Source organism: Octopus sinensis, linkage group LG2 (genome assembly GCF_006345805.1).
Source record: "Octopus sinensis linkage group LG2, ASM634580v1, whole genome shotgun sequence".
Taxonomy (NCBI): domain Eukaryota; kingdom Metazoa; phylum Mollusca; class Cephalopoda; order Octopoda; family Octopodidae; genus Octopus; species Octopus sinensis.
Window position 1 is genome coordinate 61,967,770 of NC_042998.1, and position 25,228 is coordinate 61,992,997.

The 25,228-nt window shown below is 33.6% G+C and overlaps 1 protein-coding gene across 7 annotated transcripts in view; it reads right to left on the reverse strand.

The window, feature by feature from the left end:
- The window catches only part of LOC115232331, a 36,534-nt gene extending 11,578 nt beyond the window's left edge, over positions 1–24,956 (reverse strand). The window contains exons 1-2 of one of the 7 annotated variants that reach the window (XM_029802156.2): positions 24,767–24,956; positions 2,661–3,529 (exon numbers count right to left, since the gene is read on the reverse strand). In XM_029802156.2, coding sequence (XP_029658016.1) covers positions 2,661–3,529; positions 24,767–24,804 — 907 coding nt within the window. In that variant the 5' untranslated portion in view covers positions 24,805–24,956. Of the gene's footprint in view, positions 1–2,660; positions 3,530–6,834; positions 7,004–7,599; positions 7,693–9,311; positions 10,499–14,166; positions 14,276–20,789; positions 21,010–24,766 lie in introns of those variants that run through there. The other 6 variants (XM_036513824.1, XM_029802158.2, XM_029802157.2 and 3 more) reach the window with 6 other exon arrangements.
- Between the last annotated feature and the right edge of the window lie 272 nt (positions 24,957–25,228).

Sequence of the window (25,228 nt, forward strand, 5' to 3'; positions counted from 1 at the left end):
ATTATTTAAATGACTGTGTAAAAGTTTACACAGCATTTATTACTGATGGATTGGAATTTCAACCACGGAGTAACTGGAGATAAAATAAGCTTTAATGTTGTTACTGCTGCTGTTTGTTCCAAATTCTGACCTGATTGGACAGATGAATAATCAGTATTTCTAATCACAATCATCCAATAATTTTTTATTCTTCTGATTTTGTAGGTGTGATTTGACTGACAGAAATTCAGAGATTTGACAGTTATTTCTAGCCGTGCTGAAGGTTATATGTTGACTCAATAATATTGGTGGTAATGAAGCCAGACATAACAATAGTTGCAGTAGTCTTTATTGCCATTTAGCATCAAGTCAACCCTGACTGAACAAACCAATGAGCAAAGGCATTCCAGCCATGAGCATTCCTTTTTTTTTTAATGTCTAAGACTACATTGTTCTGCAATGTGTTTTTACATTTCTTATTTTAAAGATGGTGGGTAAGGTGTAATAAGGGACATTTGGTTGCTATTCCGGTATGTTGAGCCACTTTAAAGAAATTCAGGATATGATAGCTTAACAGAAAGAATGATGCACCAGAACTCAGCTGGTGTTCATTACAAATGAGTAGACTAGAACAAAGTAAACTGATGTGTCTTACTGAATGACACAAGGTGCTGCCTGGTCCAGGAGTTGAACTAATGGCCTTACACTTATGAGCTGAACACCCTAACCACTAGGACACAAACATCCACTGGAATCCTGTTAGATGATTTAAATAGATTTATAATATTATTCAAGGAATATATTATAATGAGAAACTGGGAAACTGGCCCTATGCTCCTTACAGAGTAATGTGGACTAATCCCTAACATTGGTTCCAGAAGATGTTTTCTTTTTTTCTTTTTGTAGCACTATGTATTTCCAGTCACATTCCAACAAGGTGATTTGTGTGTAACAACAATAATTTTTGTGCAGTTAAACCTCAATCTAAGAAATGACACTACTTTACAGGGTGTGTGTATGTATATACATATATAAGATATACATACATACATACATTAATATACACACAAACACAAATATGTCTATATATACATATATATATATATATATACATATACACACTGCATATTATAACCAAAACACGTGAAAAATGGTTACTGGTGAACAGAAACAAGAAGACCATATTTACAAAATTTAGAGAAATGCTCAATTAGGATTGTTTATTTTATTTCTAATGAAGACATATTTCATTTACTCAAGTGAAAAAAAACAAATGCTTCCAAATTTTGTGAATTTGGTAAAAGTAAAGATCATTAAGAATTAATTATAGTATTTATATGAATAGTGCATTTTATAATTACAAGTAACGTAATAATAAATACGGTCTTTGACAATGTTACAAATAAACATCAGACTTTGTTAAACAATATACAGCATTTCCAAAAACATTTTTGTCGTAAGCTTGTTAATAGAAATAGTTATTGATAAGCATAGATTCTGTCAATGAATTTAAAGGATGTGCTAAGATTTTTAACTTCAAATATGAAAACATTATATGGCTAAAATAATCTTAGGTTAAATCCCAAATCTGCTTTCTTCAATTTAAGATATTTTTACATCATTGGATTTTGGAATTGGTAAATAAATAAATGTTATATGTGAAAAACATTTAGTCATTATTGTAAAGGAATTTTGAATTTAAACTCAAAATTTAATGGAGGCAAAAATGCCTACAAACTGAATAATTACAATTTTGGTTCTATTTTTTAAAGTTTAGGTAAATTTAGAGCAAAATGGAAAACAATTAGGAATACAGAGTTCATCTCATTAAATTTAGGATTTAATATGACAAAATATATTTTCATACATAAAATTTATCAACTAAATCACAAATCCGTAAAGTATCAATGACCAAGTAAAAGAAATGGTGTTGATTTAAACAGAAAACAAACACAACATTTTTATGTAACCAAGCACAACATATTCTGTAAACTGCCACTATGACTTATAGTTTTATATCACGCAATTTGTAAACAGTAGATAGCATCATTGGTAATATTCTAACAGGCTAATCTGATATCAGGAGTGACAGTGCAACTCAGTTGAAATAAACACCAAAAGGTATTTTTGTTTGAAAGCACAGGTTTATCAGTTGTCTCACCAATATGTACATTTTTTCTCAATATACATATTGGAGAAATAGATACATATGTACAGCACTTAAAACATACTTTTTTACTGAGAAAATCAGACATTTCTTATTCAGAAGTTTAACAAATTAGCTCCAACTTCCTATTTTGCAAGTTTTCATTTAAACTTTTCAGGATTTGGTAACAAATATTTACATGAGAAAAAAAAAAGAACTATAACTAAGAATACAAGTTTTGGCTTCATCTGATCTTCTCTTATCATCATCCACACTGTGTCTATACTCCACCCAGAATGCCACCACTCTAAAATATTTTCCTCACCCATGTTCTTCCTGCAGACAAGGAGGGGAGGAGTTACAATTGTTCAAGTACTGCATACATGTCAGGGGTTATAGGAAGCCTATGAAGGCCTTGGACACAGGCCATTTCTTCAGAACTCGTCATGATTAAAAAAACAGATTTATATAGAAAAATGATTTATATAAAATATATCTATAAGTGATAAAAGTGAGATAATAAAATAAAACTAACCTTTTCTCCCAAGAGAGAGGGTTTTCTTCCCATTTCTGTGAAGTGATTTTAATTTGTTAAGAGATGATGGCAGTCCTTTAGAACCTGAATTGTCTGAACTTTCCTTAATGCTAAGATGAGATTCAATATGACGTGACTCACCATTCTTCTCTTTTATTTTCTTTGACTCCCAGATTTCCCCTTCACGAAGGGTAATCTCAGTTTTTTGGCAAGGAATATCTGATATTGTAGACGATTGACGAATGTGTGTCCTTGTATAGGTTGTCACTTCTTTCAGTACTTTATCTTTTGTCTTGACCTTCTTCTTCTTTTTCTTATCTTTCTTCTTTATAAAAACATTGTCATTGTTCGCTTCCTTTTCGGCTTGAATTTTTTTAAACTTTCTCGATATGTTAAACGACATTCTCAGTCGTTCTTTTGCCCGTTTAAACAGGCTCTTTTTACGACGTACTCTTGAATCATTATCAGAGCTAGACGACGACGAATTACTCGAAGAATGCCGAAGTTTAGAAGAATTACAAAGAAAGCCAGGAGCTGATGATGGTGACTCAATACTCGAACTACATTCCTCATCGCTTGCAAGAGGAGCAGTATTTTCATAAGTAATTTCAGTTTTTGTCATTGAATGGAAACTGTCATCACTTAGAATGGATTCATGTGATGCTTTTCTGTAACTGGCTCGACGCTTGAAATTTGGTTTCTCTTCAAACACTTCGAGTTCTGAAACTTTTTGGTAAACTGAGTTCATAGGAGTAATAGATGTGAGGCTTTCCTGATGCCTCATCAAGAACTCTTCCAAGATAGCATTAGCCTCTTGTTTAACCATAGGAATGGTTGACTGCCTACGCCTTTTCCCAACCATCTTGGAGCTATAGAAAAAGAAAATGAAACAACTGTGAAAATCAACATATAAGCTAGTAAGTTAATAAATTACATCCATATTTAGATTTTTAAAATGTACAAAACAGTTATGGCTCCATTCCTTTACTCACTAAAATAGTATCGACACACAGTGGCGGACTGGCCAGGTTGCCAGATGGCAAGTGGGACCCTGAGCCATTAGAATCCATATACGGGGGCCCATCCCCTCAAGTTTGATAATTTTTTATTCACTCCTGGAAGAATGCATTGATTATTTCAGCTTGGCTGTGTTTGTAGACAGTTGAAAAGAATACTTTTAACAAAAAAATAAAATAAAATAAAAAATGATAGCATTGTAGTTGCAGGTGGGCCACCTTAGTAGTCTCCTGGCAACCAATATTTTTAGATCCAGTCTGTCACTGTCTACACACCACCTTCATTAATGACAAAACTAAATCTTTTCTCCATAGAATATCATACTTTTGGAATTACCATCCTTGTTCATGTTTTTTCTGCTGTTGTTCAAGAAAATCAACTATGTTGCCCTCGCCAGTCTTAGAGGGCCTGCAAAAACTGCCTGTTTTCACCTATTAAATTCTAGTATAGCTATAATTAATCAGAGATTAACTTAATTTTTTTTTTACTATGTTATTTTTATAAACTACATTCCAGTCATTGCAATTAATGGACAATCATATTCTAATAGCAAGTTTGAAATATATAAATATACACTGGTATAGTTTCCATGTACTTATCATGACTTCATGATTACAGCTGCCAACAGTCAAAGTTACACAATAGAGGTAACATGCAATGATTGTTACTGGCAACTTGTACACAATTGATCAACTTGCTACAGAGTGCAACCAAATCTCTCTCAAATGACACCCTACTGTTTTATCTAAGTATGAGCCAACTATGAAGTCTCTAACTAGTTGCTTGACCAGGAAGAAATACAAGCCAAATCTTTCTTAAACCACACCTTACTTTCTTAAGTATGAACCAACAAGAGGTGACATGGTCACTTGATCTGCAACAAATACCAACTAAATCTCCCTCAAATCACATTTAATCATTTTAAACAAAGGATATATGAGATGTTGTCATCCTTGATACACAAAATATTGGGTTGGTCATGGCTGGAATGCCTTTGATGACATAAATCTGCTTGATCAGGGTTGACCCTATTCTAGAGTGGTACACTTAATCTATTGTTTAATTTAAACCCCCACCCCACCTGGACCTTGTGTGTCTCTGGTGGTCACTAGTTTTGCTGCATGCACTCAAACCAAGTCTCTAAGGTTTCATAAAATAACTTCTTTATTATTAAGTTGGTGTTTGGAAGATATCTCAATAAAAGATCCTTACAAAAAATTGTGATAGAAGGCTTAAACTTATATGTAAACATTTTGAGACAAACAGTTTTTGCATCATAGAACCAGTATCAAAAGTTATGAACAAACTCATTTTTTATGAAGAACCCTTGACTTGCTCTCAGAGCTGGGTAACACTGAGTTACTCAGTATCAAATTTTAGACTACTTCAGTGCCATAGGCTCACTTAATAATAACAAATTCTTGGATTGTAACTGATCTATCATTTATTTTGTTACTGTTATGTAACAATCCCAAGATCTTTCAATCTCTAGATGGCCCAATAGCCAGAATGGATCTAAAATCAATGTTTAGGAGTCGATAGTCCAGTAATTTATCTACAGACAAAATATTCCATCGTCTCTGTTCATAGAGATCTCACAACAAAGACCTTTACACAATTTACAAATACCAGGCCTTATAATTACCCATGAAGACCAATGTATAGCGATTATAAGAATGCCAGAATTGCATCTCAAAGACTGGGCCATGTTTTATACTCACAGCAAGCAACGGCTCCTTACCCTTTGTAAGGTACATGTGTACTTCCTATATAAATGTCATTCCTATATAAATGGAAGTGATCGTTGCTAAGCAGACTTGACATCAAAAACAGAAGGAAAGTTACCCAACTGGTTGGTAAGATATATTACCACTAACCCACTTTTGTCCAGTAATATCCTCCTCATCTCGTTGTTACTGCTTTGTTGAACTAGCAGACTGCGTACAGGACCATCTGATTCACTTCCAAATTAACCTTTGTTCCCGTAAGGGGCAAAACTCAACAGCACTCTTCTTGCCCACATTTTTTTCGCGTTGACTCCCAACTTCAATGGCTTCCCCAGCTGAGGAGATCGCGACAATTTCCCCTCCTTTTCGAGTTACAATGTGAAAGAAAAAGGAAACAAAAGGAAATCAACCCTTCAGTTTTACTCCCATTGAGTTAATAGTTTATGGGAAAAGTTTCTAACTCAGATTTCAGAAAACGAAACCCTACCAAACCATCTTCAGATGTCAGACAAATGATCCTGTAGATGATGTACTCAATATCGGTGTAGGTTTCTTTATTAGACCTGCTCTCCGAGGATCGCAATCATTTCTACATCTTTATAACAACCATGCAATGAATGCGTTTTTGTTTTACTTGAAACAAGACACGACACTCTATTTCTAATTGTGGTGGCGTAGACTGAATTATTTCGTTACCCCACATACACAGTTATTGTTTTAGTCGCCGTGTATAAGTGTTACTCTTCATATATATATAGGTATATATATATATATATATATATATATATATATATATATATATATATATATATATATAAAGAGAGAGATGTGTGTGTGTGTGTGTACATATGTGTGAGTGTTTTGTTATTTCCAGCTCTTTGTCTCTTCAAAAGCATTATGGGCGAACTGTTTTCTAACATAGATATATAAACATCTCAGAGAAATGGCAAATTATGGCGTTTTATACTTTCTCTTAAGAACATTAAGAAGCATACAGGAATCACGGAGGTTTTTGTTTTTACTAGGAATCGAAATCGGGTTCCTCACTGGGTTCGACGAGGACTTGTGTCACATAATAGTGACTGTCACAAAAGCCACTGTCTGTCAGTAAATAAGTACTAAAATTTCTGAAAACAATAAAGCTACGATTGTTGAATTGAATAACGACAAACTGACCAGACAAGAGAGCGACTGACGAGGGTGGAAAAGGTTTGAAAATAAAAAGAAAGAAACAATGATTAAAAGAAAAGAAATGGGATCGTCTTGTGATCATTTTTAGTTCAATGACTCATGTATAACAAATCTATCAAGTTTACGAATTTGACGTTTAGTCAAGTTTTAGAGGAAGAAGAAAAACAAACAAACCAATTGCACGAAGAAGCAATGGAAAAAAGTAAACACATATTAAACGTAAAAAAACAGTCCCCTACCTCTTGTATTACGTGATCGATTATAGATGTATAATAAAGCAACTGTAACACGTGTCTTGTCTTATATTAATGATAGACAGGCAGACAGACAGACAGACTTAAGATATTTATCTCAATGCAAATTCCGATTTACTGATCACAACACTAATCGGTCAACTAATATACCTTCACACACACACATACATATATATGTGCGTGTGTGTGTGTATGTGTGTGAGTGCATGTGTGTGTGTGTGATTTTAGTCAGCAGTAAACTTCCGAAATAACTTAGGCTCTACGTTCAACGAAATAATATATATATATATATATTCTTTTATCATGCTTTCCTCATTTTGTTCCTTATCTAGTGTTGTCAGCAATATATCGAATCATACACACTCACATACACACACACACACGGTCACAGTGCGTGTACGATGCTGTTACCAAGACCACCTCCACCACTATCACCTGGCGAATCCGAATACCTTTCCGACGCTGGGGAGAGCGAATCTACCGAAAATAGCCACCAATACCCAATGACTTAATCGAAATGATTTTGCCATTTAAAACACCCCCACTCCAATTTATGCTTTTTAGGCTTCTAATGATAGCAGACTGACAACATACGGTAATTATACAGTATGTAGGGATATGCACTTTGTGTAACCCTCATACACATTTTATAACCTACACACAGTCTATGTACCAGGGAGACTGGCAGTGGTCTGCCGTAGGAGCAAAATATATATATATATTTATTTATTGGTATGAGAGTAAACTTACTTCTTCGTTGGTATATCGGTGTAAAAACTGTTTCCGTTATTTCAAAATCCTATGCATATTCGTGTCCCTATTAGCCACACTTGCTTTATATCTACCGCATACAAGTAACATATATTACATAGCTATTTCATAACAAATTACACACATACACACACACACTATATATATATACATACACACACACACATACATATTACATAAGTAAAGACACTTCCGAACAAAATGGTCAAGTCGTTCACAAAAACTAACCATGGTGATTGAAAAATAGTGAGCAAACAATAAAATATAATGCAACTTTGAACACAGTCGACATATAAAAAAAAAAATCTAAATATTAGATTATATAATTAATTAGACAGACTTGGTTTCTTCTCTGCATACATTACGGCTAGCCTTTTCCCGTAAAAAGTCCGTTGCACTTGTCAGTACATGTATTATTTAAGGAATAACAGTTGATGTAAACAAATAACTAAACAAAAAGTAAATAAGTATAAAGCTAATTTCTAGTGAAACAAAATATGTTTTATCAGATGGAAGAAGAAGACGGAAGAAATGAAAAATCGCAGTATGTTTAGTATTTGAATAGACAAAGAGGACCACCAAGTAGTATTTTGTATGTGTGTGCGTCGTCAGTGTGTACATATGTATATGGTGCTCTTTAAATATGAATATAAATGTTAGAGTATCAATTAAAATATTCATGCAGTTGGTGTTGTCGCCAGCATTGAAATATCAATGTTGAGGAAAATGTCCATTTTTACATACACACACATATAGAGAAAGAGAAAAATATACTAAGGGGTTTTTGGAAGCTCGAGAAGAGGAAAATTATGGTTAACAAGCGAAAGGTTTAATAATTTAGATAAACATCCTGTTAATGTAATGTTTAAAAATGAATTTAAACTGCAGTTGTTTTGTTTGTTTAGGCACGTGTGTGTGTGAGAGAGAGAGGGTTAATAAAGCGAAGGCCAAAGTGTGTGAAGATAGGGAGGAAAAAAACTGCGAAATCAACTTTGGTATACAAGCACTTACGCACAGACGCAGATAGCTACACATACACACATAGCAACACAGGGACTAACAAGAAACAAAGGTGCAAATACACACGCAAACATACATACATACAATGGCTCTTTTACGTGGTTGCCCACGCTAATAGAGATAGCAACCAAATCTCCATCAAATCATATCCCATATCTTTATTTTGCCCAGCGAAAATTCGGAGCAAACGAAAATACCAAAAAAAAATCACGATTCATATATATATATATATATATATATCTTAAAATCTACATACAATATTTATACAGTATAGATTCATACACAATGTATTATAACCTCGACTAAGGAGCGAAGTTCCCATTAGATAATACAGCCTAAGAGATACAAAAAAAACAGGGTGGTCATGATTTGGAAAGTCCTTGGTCCAACATAGCTTAGGACCAAACGACGATAACAAAAAAAAAAAAAAAGGAGGAAGGGAAGCATTTCTTTCGTAGTTTAGGCAAGTAACTATGTGCCCCAGGACAGAGAGATATGATAGTGATGACGATTATAACTATACGAGACAAGAAGTCTGACAGTTATAACTAATTAGTTACATCGCACATTATCAGTTCACTCCTGGAAGAGATGGGAGTATAAAGGAGGTTTGTTTGTTTGGAAACATAGTAAAACAATAAAAAAAATTGTCATCAAAGTGTTTAACTTACTCGCTTTCACTGGAATTTGAACTCATTTTGTGTTTTTTATTATCGTTGCGCTTTTTGAAGGACTTCAATGAAATGTGGGTCACCATAAACCAATAGAGTGAGAAACCTGCTATTTGTGTGCGTTGTTCTTAATGTTAGGGCGGGTATCTTTCGTTTTTCTTCTCACAGATTTCACTGAGTTTCAAATGCATACTTCTAGGTTTAGGGCGATGTGTAATATATGCCTTTAGTAGTTTTCAGTAGTAGTTCTGACTTGATAGAGGGCAGAGCTAAAGCCGATTGGCTCCGACACGGAGACAGGTTCATACTATATGTATATAGAAACCCACGATGCATACCTGTGTAGTCGAGCCAAACGGACAAGCAAATAGTTGAAAAGATTGCTGAAATATGATCCGAAGTTGACAGCTCGACAATGAATCTCAAGTGACTGGACTACTTGATGTTTTAAAGGACTATAAATAAACGAGAAAGCCAACCGACAGAAACAATGTTAAAACAGTAGCGAACTATTATCTTTACATTGCTCAGTGACAAACCAACGAATGATCTGGAGATAACAGAGGCACAAAAAGCAAAACAGAACCTACAGTATGAATAATGTAGCATTAGTGTTGGACTGCAGGCATAGCAGTCCCACCGGGGTCTGTTTTGCCTTCCATCTTTCCAGGGGAGGGGGCTAGCTAAGTAAGTACCAGTAATACTACTATTCGGTTCAGTTCGCTAGCTTTGTGGCTAATTACAAGGAAAATTTAATTTCATAAAAACATTTTTACTAAGTCATACAGAGATAGATAAATAGAAAGAAAGGAAGACAATGTAAGTGTACTGTAATTAGCATTTGTAAAAGTTGTGGAACTACTTAAAAACTACTCCATGTAAAGATGTGGCTATAGATAAATGTGCGCTCGCGCCTATGTGCTTGTGTGTCTGTGTGTATGTAAAGTCAGTAGAGAGGAAGCTACTAATACAAAAATAGCAGTCTGCATTTGTTAGAGTTAAGTAGCCGGTAAGCTAGGTTTTTAGATGATTCATCATTGCCCTTCTTTCCATGGTTAGTGTGTCCATCAAATACCACAAGACCTGTACATTAAACAATAGCTTAAAGAGAAGCTTATATTTTTGCCTTCTATTTTCTTTCTGTATAATCATTCCCAACAATACTTCTAGAGATTTTCCATTCCGCAACATTCGAAGGGGCTCATATCTTAAAATCCCTTACAGTTCACAATTCCCCCGGATTTTTAATTTCAATGCCAGGATCTTTTTTCTGTATGAATATTTATCTACTACAAAATGAAACTTAGCTTCCCGTAGTTATATATATATATATATATATATATATATATATATATAGAGAGAGAGAGAGAGAGAGATAGAATATATATATATATATATATATAATATATATATATATATATATAGAGAGAGAGAGAGAGAGAGAGAGAGAATATATATAAAAAAAGTAGAAAGAATAGCCAAAACTCTTTGACTGCTATTTCTAAATTCGGTGTGTGGTGAGGCAAATCGTTGCTAAACCCTTAATTACTTAGTATATATGTATATATATATATATAAGCACATACACACACACAAACACATGTATTTATGTATGTAATAGTGCATTGTATATTACAAACGGTCTCCTTTTCCGCATCATGCAACAGAGAAGACACGCATAATTGAACATTTCTGAATAAACAATGTGATGCGTGAACGCGCGCGCGCGCACACACCTACAATCGAATCCAGGTTCGAAAGTTCGTTTTGCAGTTACGGGGTGTGTAAAGCTAATTTCCGGCATTATCTCATATACACTATGTCCCACTGATTCGGCATACATATCATTAAGGTTACATGTATCTGGAATATGCAGCCGTATACAAAGTACTTACATGTTCCTCATCGAAACCGACGGAGGATGCATTGCATTTTTTTGTCTCTTTTTTTTTTTTTTTAATTATTATTTTATTGAATCTCAATCTACGATGCTTAAAACACATCGGGATATTTCAACCGGTTTTGGCGCACTAACTTCCGACAACAGACACATATACAAACATATACACATACAAACACATACACACGATTCGTTACATGCGCAGCCAAGAATTTTTTTCAGATTACCTTTTCATAAAATACAAATTACGATTCTCAAAAGGACCTTTTTTTTTTGTTTGTTTTCAAACAATTTCTATTGTTTAATATCTCCACTCACCCCATTATTTGGGTCCCTTTTCCTTCCCCATGAATTATTGAGAGATATTTTGAAAACTGCCAAAATGTTTTTTTACATGCATCCATTCACACCCCGATTTTGTTTATCAACAGCAGACATTGCGTCCATAAGTAATCCCCCATCCACCAAATCGGTAAATGAAGTTTCGCTATCACTATTTTTACGGCAATTTGTTTTAAATCAGTGGCCCCAAAAATGACAAGTAGCAGGCCCAGACACACACACACACACAAAAGAAAAATAATTGTAAAATTATTTGCTCTCTTCCCTCGTAAATACCGATACTTTGCCTCTGTACAGTTCTTCTTCGCCGTGGTATCGGACAAGTCTAAAAAGTTTTAAACTATTTCAATTTTATTAAAATTGGCAATTTATTAGCTCCATTCCCCGCCTTCAATTCTCATAGCACCACCATCGAAGAGGACAAGGGTTCGCCTCCATGAGAAACACTGCTTTAAGCCAAACACCCAAAGGTCAGTGGCCCTTTTATCAAAATTACGCTCGGCAGTTCCAATCAATTTTAGTACACTTTAAACAAATAAAACTAAATTTGCTGTGTAAAGAAAACCAGTAGTTTGGAAAGGCTTCTTCCCATAATCAACATTTGTCATGGAAAAGTATGTTTGTGCATGTGTTTCTCCACATAAACACATTCACTAGAACTGTTTCCACACACACACACACACACACTATACGCCCGCGAACCATTTTAATAAAAGGAAAATAAAGTCCCTTTCAATGTCTGAATATTTTGTAAGGCGGTGAACTGGCAGAAATGTTAGCAGGCCGGGCGAAATGCTTAGCAGTATTTCGTCTGTCTTTACGTTCTGAGTTCAAATTCCGCCGCGGTCAACTTTGCCGTTCATCCTTTCAGAGTCGATAAATTAAGTACTAGTTGCGTACTGGAGTCGATCTAACCGACTGGCCGCCCAAAGTTTCGGGTCTTGTGCCTAGAGTAGAAAAGAATATCTGAATATTTGGTCACGTAAAACAAAACTAAATCTGATCACTTTGTACAGAGTTCTCAAAGTTGTTTCATTTAAGAACGCCTATATTGTATATTGTTGTAAAAGTGATATAACAACGCTTATTTGATATTTCAACAATTTCCTTATCATCCCAGGTGACCAAATACTCACTGACTGTCACATTGGTACCATTTTGTCGCATACAAAACAATATGTCAAAAGGAACGTAAGGAGTTTGAAAGTGTGGTCGCAAAAGATAAGCAGATTCGTTAGAGCTTGCTTTGCAGCATTAAGTTGCGGCCCTTTACATTATACTTTCAAACCAGCTTTTCCTTTCATCCCTTCCAGATCGATAAAGTAAAATGTTTTGTTTTTTTTGTTTCCCTTTTGTTAAATCTTAATCATCATTGCTGAAAACGTGGGAATTCGAAGAAATTTTAGAAAAGGAGGTCGGGGTGCTTATTCGATATATCTAATTGGACATTGCCAAACAGTGTTCCTATTTCCAATTTCTGATCCAGTTTATTGCAATCCTATGAAGTATCCAAGATACGCATCTTTGAATGGACTGAAGGGAGACAATAATGTCATGACTTAGTTTGAAATGATGTGCAGCCACAGTTATGTCCGGATGAGCAGACCTACGGTCAAAGGCAATCAAGACGGGAGCAACCCCTCTTTGGGAGGATTATGAGATTGTCAAATGCGCCTGACCTTTCTTTAGCGCGTTTTTTAAAAGTAGGGAGGGGTGATTTCAGAGAGACGTGGTTGCTATTTCAAGCAGGTCGAATGACAAAAGGCTTTTACAATTGTTTTACAACAGACTCACACACTCTCGTTAAGTGTGTGTGTAGATAGATAGATAGATAGATACATACATACATACATACATACATACATACATACATGCATACACAGTGTTCTCTATTTCGCCCATTTTTCTAATTTATGTCAAATGTTAGATAGATATTCATACTGGATTGTAATACTGGAATAAGCAAATGTTTCAAGAAGACAGCTTGGATTTTACCTTACCTATAATATATACACAGTAAATCCCAAAAAGAACATACACACACACACAAAAAAAAAAACAACAACGCGAGTACTTGGTACATGTAATACATTAGCAGACGCTCACACACACACACATATATATATATATGTAATACAAAATGGGACAAGAACGCAAAACATCCAGATAGACGATACAAAGAAAACAAGGACGGGTCATTCGGAGTTTTCTTTCCTCTGTCGAGTTCCAGATTATCTTTGCATATATATATAAGGTTAGTTGAGTTAGAAGTTAAAATAGCCGTCTAAGGGATATAAGTATCCATTACACTACCGGTATATTACCTATGTTTAAGCATAGGCATACATATTGAAACATTATGTTCATAAGTTATAGGTAAAGACAAAGAAAAACACGAGTTTATCAAGAATCAAAATTTAAAGAAAACAGAAAAATGTATATACATAGGAAGTGAGAGAGATTGTGTGTGTGTGTGAAAGAGGCTTGCGTGCTGTGGTTTAAAACAAAACTTGGGAACACAGACACAATTTTGGGGTGTGTTACCCGTAAACAAAAAATAATAATAATAAATGTAGATTTGTTAGAATGATGAAAAATAAAACAAAGACATACAAAATTTTACCAAATCTAAAGCTATCGTTTTTCATAACAGAAGTGTTTTGTCGCTCTTGTCTTCGTCTGTTATAATTTCAAGTGTTTACATCCTACGCAACAATTCATATTATATATATAAGACAGACAGACAAACAAGCAGACGGGCGGAGAAAGAAAGGCAGAAGGAAGAGAGAGAGAGAGAGAGAGAGAGAGAGAGAGAGAGAGAGAGAGACACACACACACACCACACACATTCAGATACATAGATAGACAGAGAAAGTGGTGAGGGCGAAAAAAAGGATTGGTCAATGGAGTTCGGAACAACTGTAACTATTTTGTTAGAAGCAACAAGTGTGTGTGAGTATATTTGTATGTGTATACTCTCTCTCTCTCTCTCTCTCTCTCTACATATATATATATATTATATATATATATATATATATATATATATATATATATATATTACGTACATATATGTATGCATATATTTTATTATTACACTATATATATATATATATATATATATATTATATATATATATATACATAATGTGTGTAAATATATATATATATATATATATATATATATTATATATTGTGTGTGTGGCGTATGTATGTAATATTATATGTGTATGTAGATAGATAGATAGATAGATAGATAGATAGATAGATAGATAGATAGACATATTATATTACTTGTGTTTGTGCATGGTTTCACAAAGTGAGTCACACCAATTAATATTACGAATTCAGTGACATCGCAAAGGGGAATTCCATGCAACTTTAACAACTTATAGATTAAATGACAGAAAAACAACAGAAAGATGTGTGCGCGCGCGTACGTGAAAGAGAGATTTTAGTTTAATTACAATAAAAGTTGGGTTTGAATTATTTATAATAATAAAATTAGTAATTGAAAAAGTTATGCCTTATATTTCAATCTAACTATACACACACATATATATATTTCCCTCCTTAATATGATTGTACATTCTATTTAAAATTACAATTATTGGTATTCCAAAAATCTTGTGTGTAAGGTCATGTTTTCTTTCTTTTTTCTTATTATATCTCCAAAAATATAACGGACTTCGTTTGTAAAAACAAATATAATATTATTGGATAACATACAAAAAAGAAATTGCTTAAATAAATTACAAAATATATTTAAGTCATATACAAACACATAGGACTCCGTTACGTGGTCGCTCAAATGATACAAATTGAAGCCAAATTTTCATCAACTCACACACTCATAGTCTTAAAAAAATAATGGACACATTGGATAAAGTAGTCCATGATATACAAACAGACCCAAAAGGTCTAAGCTTTGATTCCTACTTCTATATAATTAGCACTAACATGAAGTTATACAATCCCTAAAGGAACCTTTATTGGCTAGAAATAGCAGCCAAAGCTCGATCAAATCACTACCTACTGCCTTTGCAAAGAAAAGGTACGTAAGTGAAAAGACGGATGGGCACAGAATCCTGAAATTATAACTATGTTGTTCCAGTCAGTGATGAATTTTCTACATTAGTGATTCTCAACTGTCACTTACCCTCTCAGTTTTACCATTTTCTCCTTTGTTCTCAAGTAAAATTATACACAGGTTATATAAAAGCCTGTTACCAACAAAGTACTACCTTTAAGATAGCCAGTTAACACTTATTGTTTATATGTCTATCCATCCGACCATCGATTTATTTATACATCCATCTCTCTCACACACACCCTCTCTCTAATATACGCAGTCACACACACACACACTCTCTCTCTCTCTCTACATATATATATATATATATATATATATATACACGCAGATATAAAATGTGTGTAAGTATGCTTTCATTTAATGCACAATACTTTTAATCTGGCGTCTTATGTTTCCTCTAACACAAGACACACTCCTGACCTACACCTATTCATGATATATGAAGCGGTCAATAACATAATCGTGTAACTAAATGTACTCCAGTGAGACTCGTATTGCCGCACTTACAGGTTTAGCAACAATAATGCGTGACCCCCGCCACACACACACATACACGCAAATATATCAATGTACACACGCACACACACATATATATATATATATATACATATATACTGGAGACTGAATCGCGTAGTCGTTAAAAATGCTAGAAAAAGCAGGCAAAATATTCCTCAAATTACGTGCAGGTATCTTTAAAAAGGGAAAGAATGCAATAAATAAAACGTTCCTAGATACGCAATCTAAAAAGTGAATAAATAAATGGCAACCAATAACGAAAGATTATCGTTAGATTGGAAAGGTGTAGATCACAGATGTAATCGATCAGTTGACCTAGGGCTAATAGCAACAACAACGGCAACAACCCCAACTGAATAACATGATGTAATCAGTTTCGCAGTAAATACCTGCAGCCAGTAAACACGACTGTAGCAAGTGTAAACGAGTTTGTTGCCAAGGCAACCGTTTACCAAAACAAATTTTCATGCCAAGCCGTTGTACGCTGTACAGGTGTTCGACCCAGACAAATTGCCTTGTCCTTGAAAGTGACGAGCTTTTTACCGTTCCCTCCTTAAATTGTTCCACTTCATTCATGTCACTAATGTCTAAGACGTTTTCCATAACAATCGTAACATCCTATTGGAGACAGATTCCCTGCTATATTCACTTCTAGAGTGCATAATATGAATATTAAATCTCCAACAGCACTTGACTCGTTGAACTTTATGTTATTTCCCTCTCCATGGAACCGGGCAGGTTGGAAGATAAAATTGATTGCGTCTAGATTTGAACTCAGAATATAAAAAGCTGTGGTTACAGTTCTAAGTGCTGCTGTTGTTTAACTCCAGCTCTACCCAGATCAAGCAGACGTTTGAATAAAGGTTTTTCAGTTGTGACCATTTTTTTTCTTTTAATTTAGTATTACATACGTACGTACATACATACATAAATGTACACATACATCTATACTATAATAATGTGTATCTATGTGTTTAAATATGTATATATGCATATCATATATACATACATATATATATATATATAACATGCATGTGTATTTATATATATGTGTGTGTGTGTGTGAAAATATAGTGTGTGTGTATATATATATGTGTTATATATATATATATATAGAGAGAGAGAGAGAGAGAGAGTATGTGTTAGTATATATATATGATATATAATGTGTATATATATATATATAGTGTATGTATGTATATATAGGTGTGTATAGTGTATGTGTGTGTATATACAAATATATATATATACACACATACTTCACGATATATATGTGTGTGGGTGTGTGTAATATGTAGGTGTGTATACACGTGAATGTATTGACATAACAATTGCACCTAGAAGTGTGTGTATGATTTATTTATAGCTCTATAGTATTACTTAGTGAGGAAGTGGGTATATAAATCAATAAAATTGTGTGAACAATAATGTGTACACAACTTACGTTATCAAGCCATATAGACATTGACAAGATGTCACAAAGATGGCGCCAAAAAAAGTTTGAAAAGCCACTTTTAAAACGATGTTTGTTGTTGTTGTTGTTACGGTTTAGGTAAAAGGTCGGCGTTGATTGACAGAGCCCACGATCAAAGGTTTTTTCTTACAACGACTGTACAATCTTATTTTCAGGAATAGTATTTCTAGGAATACATTATTCAGCATGTCGTTTTTATTTGAAAGAACATCAAGTGATTTGCTGTTATTTCTGGTAGGTAAAGACGATTGTGTTGTGGTTTCCTCTTTGTTTACATCGTAACGACGGAGGTTTCATCGATGCCAAATTTTATGAGAAGGTTGTTGAACTTAGCACACACATAAACACGCTCTCTCTCTTTCTGCTTCCATCTCTCTCTCTCTCTCTCTCCTCTCTCTCTCATTTAAACACATAATCACGTTTTCTTCTAAATATCTAACATTCTTAATTATTTGGTGAAAATCCTACCGCTCATTTTCTCTGACATTATGTTTGTATATTTAGGCCAGCAACCTTCAACGAATACTCTGTCCCTTCAACGTCCTATATATGTGCCCTCTTGCCACCTTTAATGGCCTGTGCTTCCACTTTCAATTTAACTGTCTTCACTTCTTCAAGCACCCAAAACCATCGCTCAAAAATGTGTATCTTCTTCGCCAGTGTCATCTGATAGGTTTTCTGGGGACCTCGCTGGCAGAAACGTTAGCACGCCGAGTGCTAACGTTCAAATTCTGCTGAGGTCGACGTTGCCTTTCATCCTTTCGGGGTCGATAACTTAAGTACCAGTTGCGTACAAGGGTAGTTCTAATCTACTGGCACCTTCCCCCAAAATTTCGGGCCTTGTGCCTAGAGTAGAAAAGAAAAGAAAAAAAGGTATTCTGGGGACCTCGCTAGTCAGTGGGTTGAGTGTAATGATTTGCTCAGGTGCCTATAATGTTGCTAAGACAGCCCTGCGCTTCGCTCTTTCAGTACTTCGATTAGTCATAAAATGTGCAACTTTTTCGATCCTTTCAGCGCCCTTGACCAACCTATAATATAATCCCCGGATAAAATCTGACGAGAGGTACTAAAACTGAAAAAGGAAAACACAATCCTGACCCAAATTTAGTCTTTGCTCTGCTTTGAGTTCAACAAATATGAAACATATATATGCCAAAAATGATCAAATATGATTATATCATAACAGGCGAATTATATTAAAGTAGTCTGGCAGGTTGACGGTCCAAATTCTGACCATACAAGGAAAAAAATATTGATCCTGAAATTTTCTGTTCACATTCAGCCACACCCAGATAATATAACAGGTTAACAGTATTATACAAGCCTCGTCTTCTCCACCCCAGTCATTCTCTGTTTTGGGAATTACCTCGCCCATTTCATTCCCTTGTCTAACCTTACATGTTTTTACGCAGATAAAGAAATTTTATCTAAGTTACTATTCCTTTATTTTTATTTCTTTTACAGAATTTACGTGACATTTTCTCTCATCTCGAGATTTTAGCTTTCCAGGGCGATTCACAGAGGTTCTTGACCTTTTTTTCTTTTCTTTTTTTTTTATTATAGATCCGTTTGATTCCTACTTCATTCGGGTGGACCCACATCGTCAATCAATATTTAAAAAATCCTATTATTATATTTTTTATCATGAAATGTTATTAAGAATTGTATGAAAGGAATAAAGATATTTCGTGTAATACAGAAGTATAACCAATTTATTTCAAATAATTTTTAACGAACCCGTAATGGACCCATAAGGGTCTAACATTAGGTTTCTCTTAAAGAGTATCGGCGAAGGTAAAGAACACACATAACCGGTGTTTAGGGTTAAGGTTAGGGTTCAGGGTTAGGGCTTAGGGTTAGGGTTTAGGGTTAGGGTTTAAGGTTAGGTTAGAGTTAGGGTTTTTGTTACGCCAAAAACGGGTGGTATGCGTATTCTTTACCTCTGCCAATATATTCTAGGTGTCTTTGTGGGGACAGAGGAAAAGGTGAGGGCAAATAAAAATTAAGATGGTTTTAAATATTTCAAACTTCAACGACACCATTTGCACAGATAGAACAATTTTGAATAGATGTAAACTTTATTTTATCTTCTCACTAATAAAAAAAAGTGGGTGAATGGACCGGACATTAACGTTTTTGTAGGGGAAGACTCGTATTTGTCAGGTTCATACCTACAAATCAATGGGTGTGTGTGGAAAGAGCCTTTTTAGGTACAAGAGGTCAAGCTCTGCAAGGAGCAGAAAGCAATCGCGTATGTATATATGTGAGTGTTTATGTATACACTCGTTATACATACACTCACTGACATATATGTATATATGTTCACAATTATATATAGCAAAAACAATTACATAAACATTGGAGATAATATAATATATATATTATATATATATATATATAATATATATATATATATATATAATATCGATACATGTACATATTTTATACATCCTTCCATAATCGTCTCTGACTATGACCATACATACATACACACATGTATGTATGTATGTATGTACACACTCAATTCCACGTATTCATACATATATACATATATATATATATATATTATATATTATATATATATATATATATATATATATATATATACACACATATATATATATATATATATATATATAATACTATATATACATATATATATAATATACATATATATATATAATACATATATATATATACATATATATATATATACATATATATATATATATATATATATATATATATTATATATATATATATATAATATATAGTACGTATACATACATACATACATACATACATACATACATACATACATATACACACACAGGGAGTAACCAAAGAATATTTATACAAACTTAAAATATGTCAGTCTAAAGTTTCATTCTAAGAACACCATATCGCCACTGGCACCAACAATATTTGGAACACTAAATTTACCCACAGAGGAAATCATGTATTTTTACATTAAATCTCTCAAAATCTCTTAACATCAACTAGCACACACGAAATAATAAGTTGGACAACTTTTCTTCTTTCTCGGAAAGAAAATTGTAGAAGAGATCTCAGATCAATGCAGTTAATTTTTTCAGGTTAAGATGTATGGCTTCTTCAGAGAAAAATATTTTAAACAACAGTATCAGAAACACATTACCTGTATTAGCAGCTCAAGAATAAGCCAAGCAACATCCTGCAAGTTGGAAGGCGAACTTTTTAAGAAATGCTTGGTGCCTGATATTGTACAATGTGACAATAGAATCAGTGAATAGATCCACCTTAAATTGAGAGACATGTAGGTGTAACACTTTTCAATAAGTCCTGAGTGCTTGGTACTGTACTATGTGACACCAGAATGGCTGGTTAGATCCACATTAACAGAGATATATAGAGGAGTAATATTCTGCATACCAAGTTGTGCTGTGTATACTCTTACATGTTAAATTTGAGAACGATACCAGCATGAGCTAAACACATGTCTTGGTTACATTGCCATATATTTAGACGCCCCACCATTCCACCAGACGCTTCGAAAATACTGACTATGTCTGCAGAAAACATCAGGCATATAATGAGTAGTTGCTTAAGAAGTGTCTTCAAAGTATTACCTTTATATGTAGCATAATGTTATTGCTGAAACAGATGTATAATGTCATCCGCAGTAAGGACTGTCCTGGAGTGAATGTATAAGACAAAAAAAAAAAAAAAAAAAACACGTCGTCTGCAGTGCCAAAAAATGACTGAAGCAGACGATCGTTACTTGTCTTCTAAAGTCCGTTTATTTTCCGTTTAACACAATTAGTTTTATTATTGTGAGATACCATCATTAAATAATTAAAAGGAAAAATGTTTACAAACATTTATTTAAAAAAAAATAGAAATGGAATGAATGGCGGCGGTTTTGAAAACTGCTTACATTTCCTTAGAATTCGACGAAATATGTGCAAGAGTTTCTGTATATCAACATATCTATAATTAATATCATATACATGCAACATGTTCATGTGTATCGTGCTTGTAAATCATATCGATTACATATATTAAAGACAAGTGGATGTTATGATCCAACAAGGTATCTGCTGGAAATGGCAGCCAAATTTCCTCGTATTACACTTTATTTTTTCTCATTAAAAAAACAAAAACATTTAATCCATAAAATCTATACTGGGGGTTTCCTCTTTTTGCCAAACCCCTATGTTACAGCAACATAAACTTAAACGAAGAGAAACAAACACAAGAACACGCGCATATACAAATATATATATGTGTGTGTATGTATATATATGCGCACACATATATACATGCATATATTGATAGATAGATAGATAGATAGATACATACATACATACATACATACATACATACATAAAATGCAACATTTAGTTTGTGGACATCCTTGGGTGTGAACATTTATTTAGCAGCAGGTTAACTACTGGTCAAACACTTATAATTCCAGTCGTGAAAGTTTTGTTTTCAATGACATTGTTTCCCTGACCATATTACGCAACATATACTTCTTTTTCAAAATAGTAAAGAGTAATCTGAGGGAGATTTAGCTGACATTTCTGTCAGTCCGAGTCACACTTAGACGCTCCGTTGTTGACATCCATTTATTTGTAGCACACATAATAGACATGAGTTACAGAAGAAGTACACATAAACATGTTACATGTGTGATATTTATTATGGATACATTTATGTATAGAAACGCTTGCATATATTTCGTCGAAATAACTGGAAAGTGTTGTTAAACAGTTTTCAAAATCGCTGCCATTCATTGTTTGTCTTAATTTCCGTTATAATAATTTATTAATTTCGGCAACTAAAGCAAACGACACCTAGAAATAGACGGTAGCTACATAGAAAATGGTTGTTTCACAGCATACGATAGATACACAGTACACGATAATAGTTTATCAGGTGATAACTATACAGAAGACAATAGCTACACAGAAGACAATAACTCCACAGCAGACGATAATTCCACAACAGACAATTGTTACAGAACAGACGATAGTTACACAGATGACAGTAACTATAAGTTAGAGACTCTCAATCGGGGTCCAAAGTTTGCTCTAGGCATATTTATTGCAAGAAACAGCTTGCTAGGTTGCTTTTTCTGATGTTTTACATAGTTCAACATGTTCTCTTAGTGCCATTGCACTTACACAAGTAAATGAGGGAAAAACCCAAATAGGAAAGAAGTATCAATAAACATAGAATGGCTGACATAGTAATCAAAGGGATCCATTATTAAAAAAATGGTTGAAAACCACTGCGTTAGACAATAATACACAACAGACAATAACTACTCGTAGACGTAAGTCATAATGCAGCCGATAGTTACGCGATAGACACAAGGTCAGGGACGAAATCTATTTTCTCACGCACCAGTTCGAACGAGGAGGTCAATCCCAATCTAAATTATTTTTGTTAAAAATTAAAAATAGCTCGCATAATTCAACATTGACGTGGAGTTCATCCCCCACATCGAGATTTTAATTTCAATCACTATTTAAAACAATGTGTTTGTGTATGTGTAATCATTTGAGTTTGTAGAGTTAAATGTGTCACATAGGATCGAAAACTTCAAATGACACCACAAGATTTTATTTTTATTTAAGGTAATTTGAGATACAAATAAGATTTATTCTATAACGGAAAAAAAAAAAAAATTATATGAATGAACATCATTTAATTACATACATACTCAGTTGTACATATATGTCTGAGTGTGAGTATGTTCGTTTGTGTGTTTTACTCAATTATTCAGTGTAGGTATATTACTCTAATAGACTTCTGATAAGTATTTTGATAAGCTTGTTGGTCATCGACTCTACTTCCAGATCAGGTAGAATGTATTTTAAAGGGTCGGTGTGTGTGAAGGCCGATAGTCAGTCATAAGACAGTGGTATGGTTTAAGAATGAAGCAAATTGAGGTGTTCAAATCATTTCATCATAAACTAAAACGTCGTTTATGGACAACAAAAATGACCTGATGTAAAGTAGCTATGGGCAATAATAGACAACAGGTTGCCAAATCAATACTAGATAGACACATGTACACACACATTTTACATTGATATATATATATAACAAAGTAAAATTGGAAGGTACCGCACATACACACAAACACACACACACATATACATACATACACATACATACATGGACACACACAAATCAAATAGATAGATAGATATACATGTATATATGTGTGTATCTGTTTGTATATTTATATAATATACATACACGCACACACACATATATATATTATGTATATATAATATATATACATATACATATACATACATGTGCGTGTGTGTGTATGCGTTTATATATACATATGTCTGTGCGTGTATACATATATATACACACACGTTTTATGATGTTTAGTGACGCTTCAGTAGAAACAGTAGAATTTATAAGTTTAGATAAATTCTAATAGCAAAGATTTCAAATTGATCACTGCTAACATGATAGTCTTGGATATGTTTTATTATTTTTTTTTAAATACATAAAACAACAACAATAATAATCCTTTCCACTTTAGGCACAAGGCCTGAAATTTGGGGGTAGGGGGTTAGTCGAATACATCGACTGCTATTTATTTTATTGAACTCGAAAGGATGAAAGACAAAGTTCGGGGCTAACACAACAATAACAACGAAATAATAATAATAATAATAATAATATAATAATAATATAATAATAATAATAATAATAGCGATAATGATGATGATTTCATCTATTTGCCACAAGGGCGAAGGATGAGGGGGGACAATATAAAGACAAATATGATGTGTGTGATTTTACATATAATGAAATGATAGGGAAAAAAAGAAGAAAAAGTGGGGGTCATGTTACACGGTATACAGTGGAAAAGAAGGGACATATACACAGTATAGAAAGTTTTTTTTTTTTTAAATAAAAAGGTGGGGAGGAGGATGATAGAGATGGAATCCTCCTGATACGGGAGGACCTCTAGGGATAATTGAGGAACCCCGCTGTGAAAACCAAGAGCAAGTGCCCTCTCCAATTCGTTCTCTCTAAAAATCACCAGAAAGGCTGACAAGAAATTTATAATTTAAATAACAAGCAAAATCTAATTAAAATATATTAAATATATTTTACCTGGCCCGGAACGTTGAGCTTCTCTCTTTCAGTGTCATATTATAAAACTTACTTCTTGGCAAATCTTTTAAAAATTCAAGATTCTTTGTTATATAAATATTTATATAAATATAAAGAATGTTTTTGTTTTGTTTTTTCTCAATCAAGAAATCAAAATATATATTTTGAAATTGTTGTAAGATTCAGCAAAACCGATGTACTTTTTTTGGTTTTAAATTATATCAAATAAATAGAAAAACAGGTTTTGCTTTTGCTTGGTTTTTGAATTGGTAAAGTTTTTCGAGATTTTTTTTCTTCCTTTTAGAATGAGATAAATTTCGAAATAAATTAAATTAAATTAAATTAATCAAGAGTGTAAATTTTTGTCAATATTTTGTCCAAGTTGTAGACTAAGATATATAAATATAATATTCAATATATTTGTATATTAATTAAGAGTAAACTTTGTTTAACTTGCTCTCC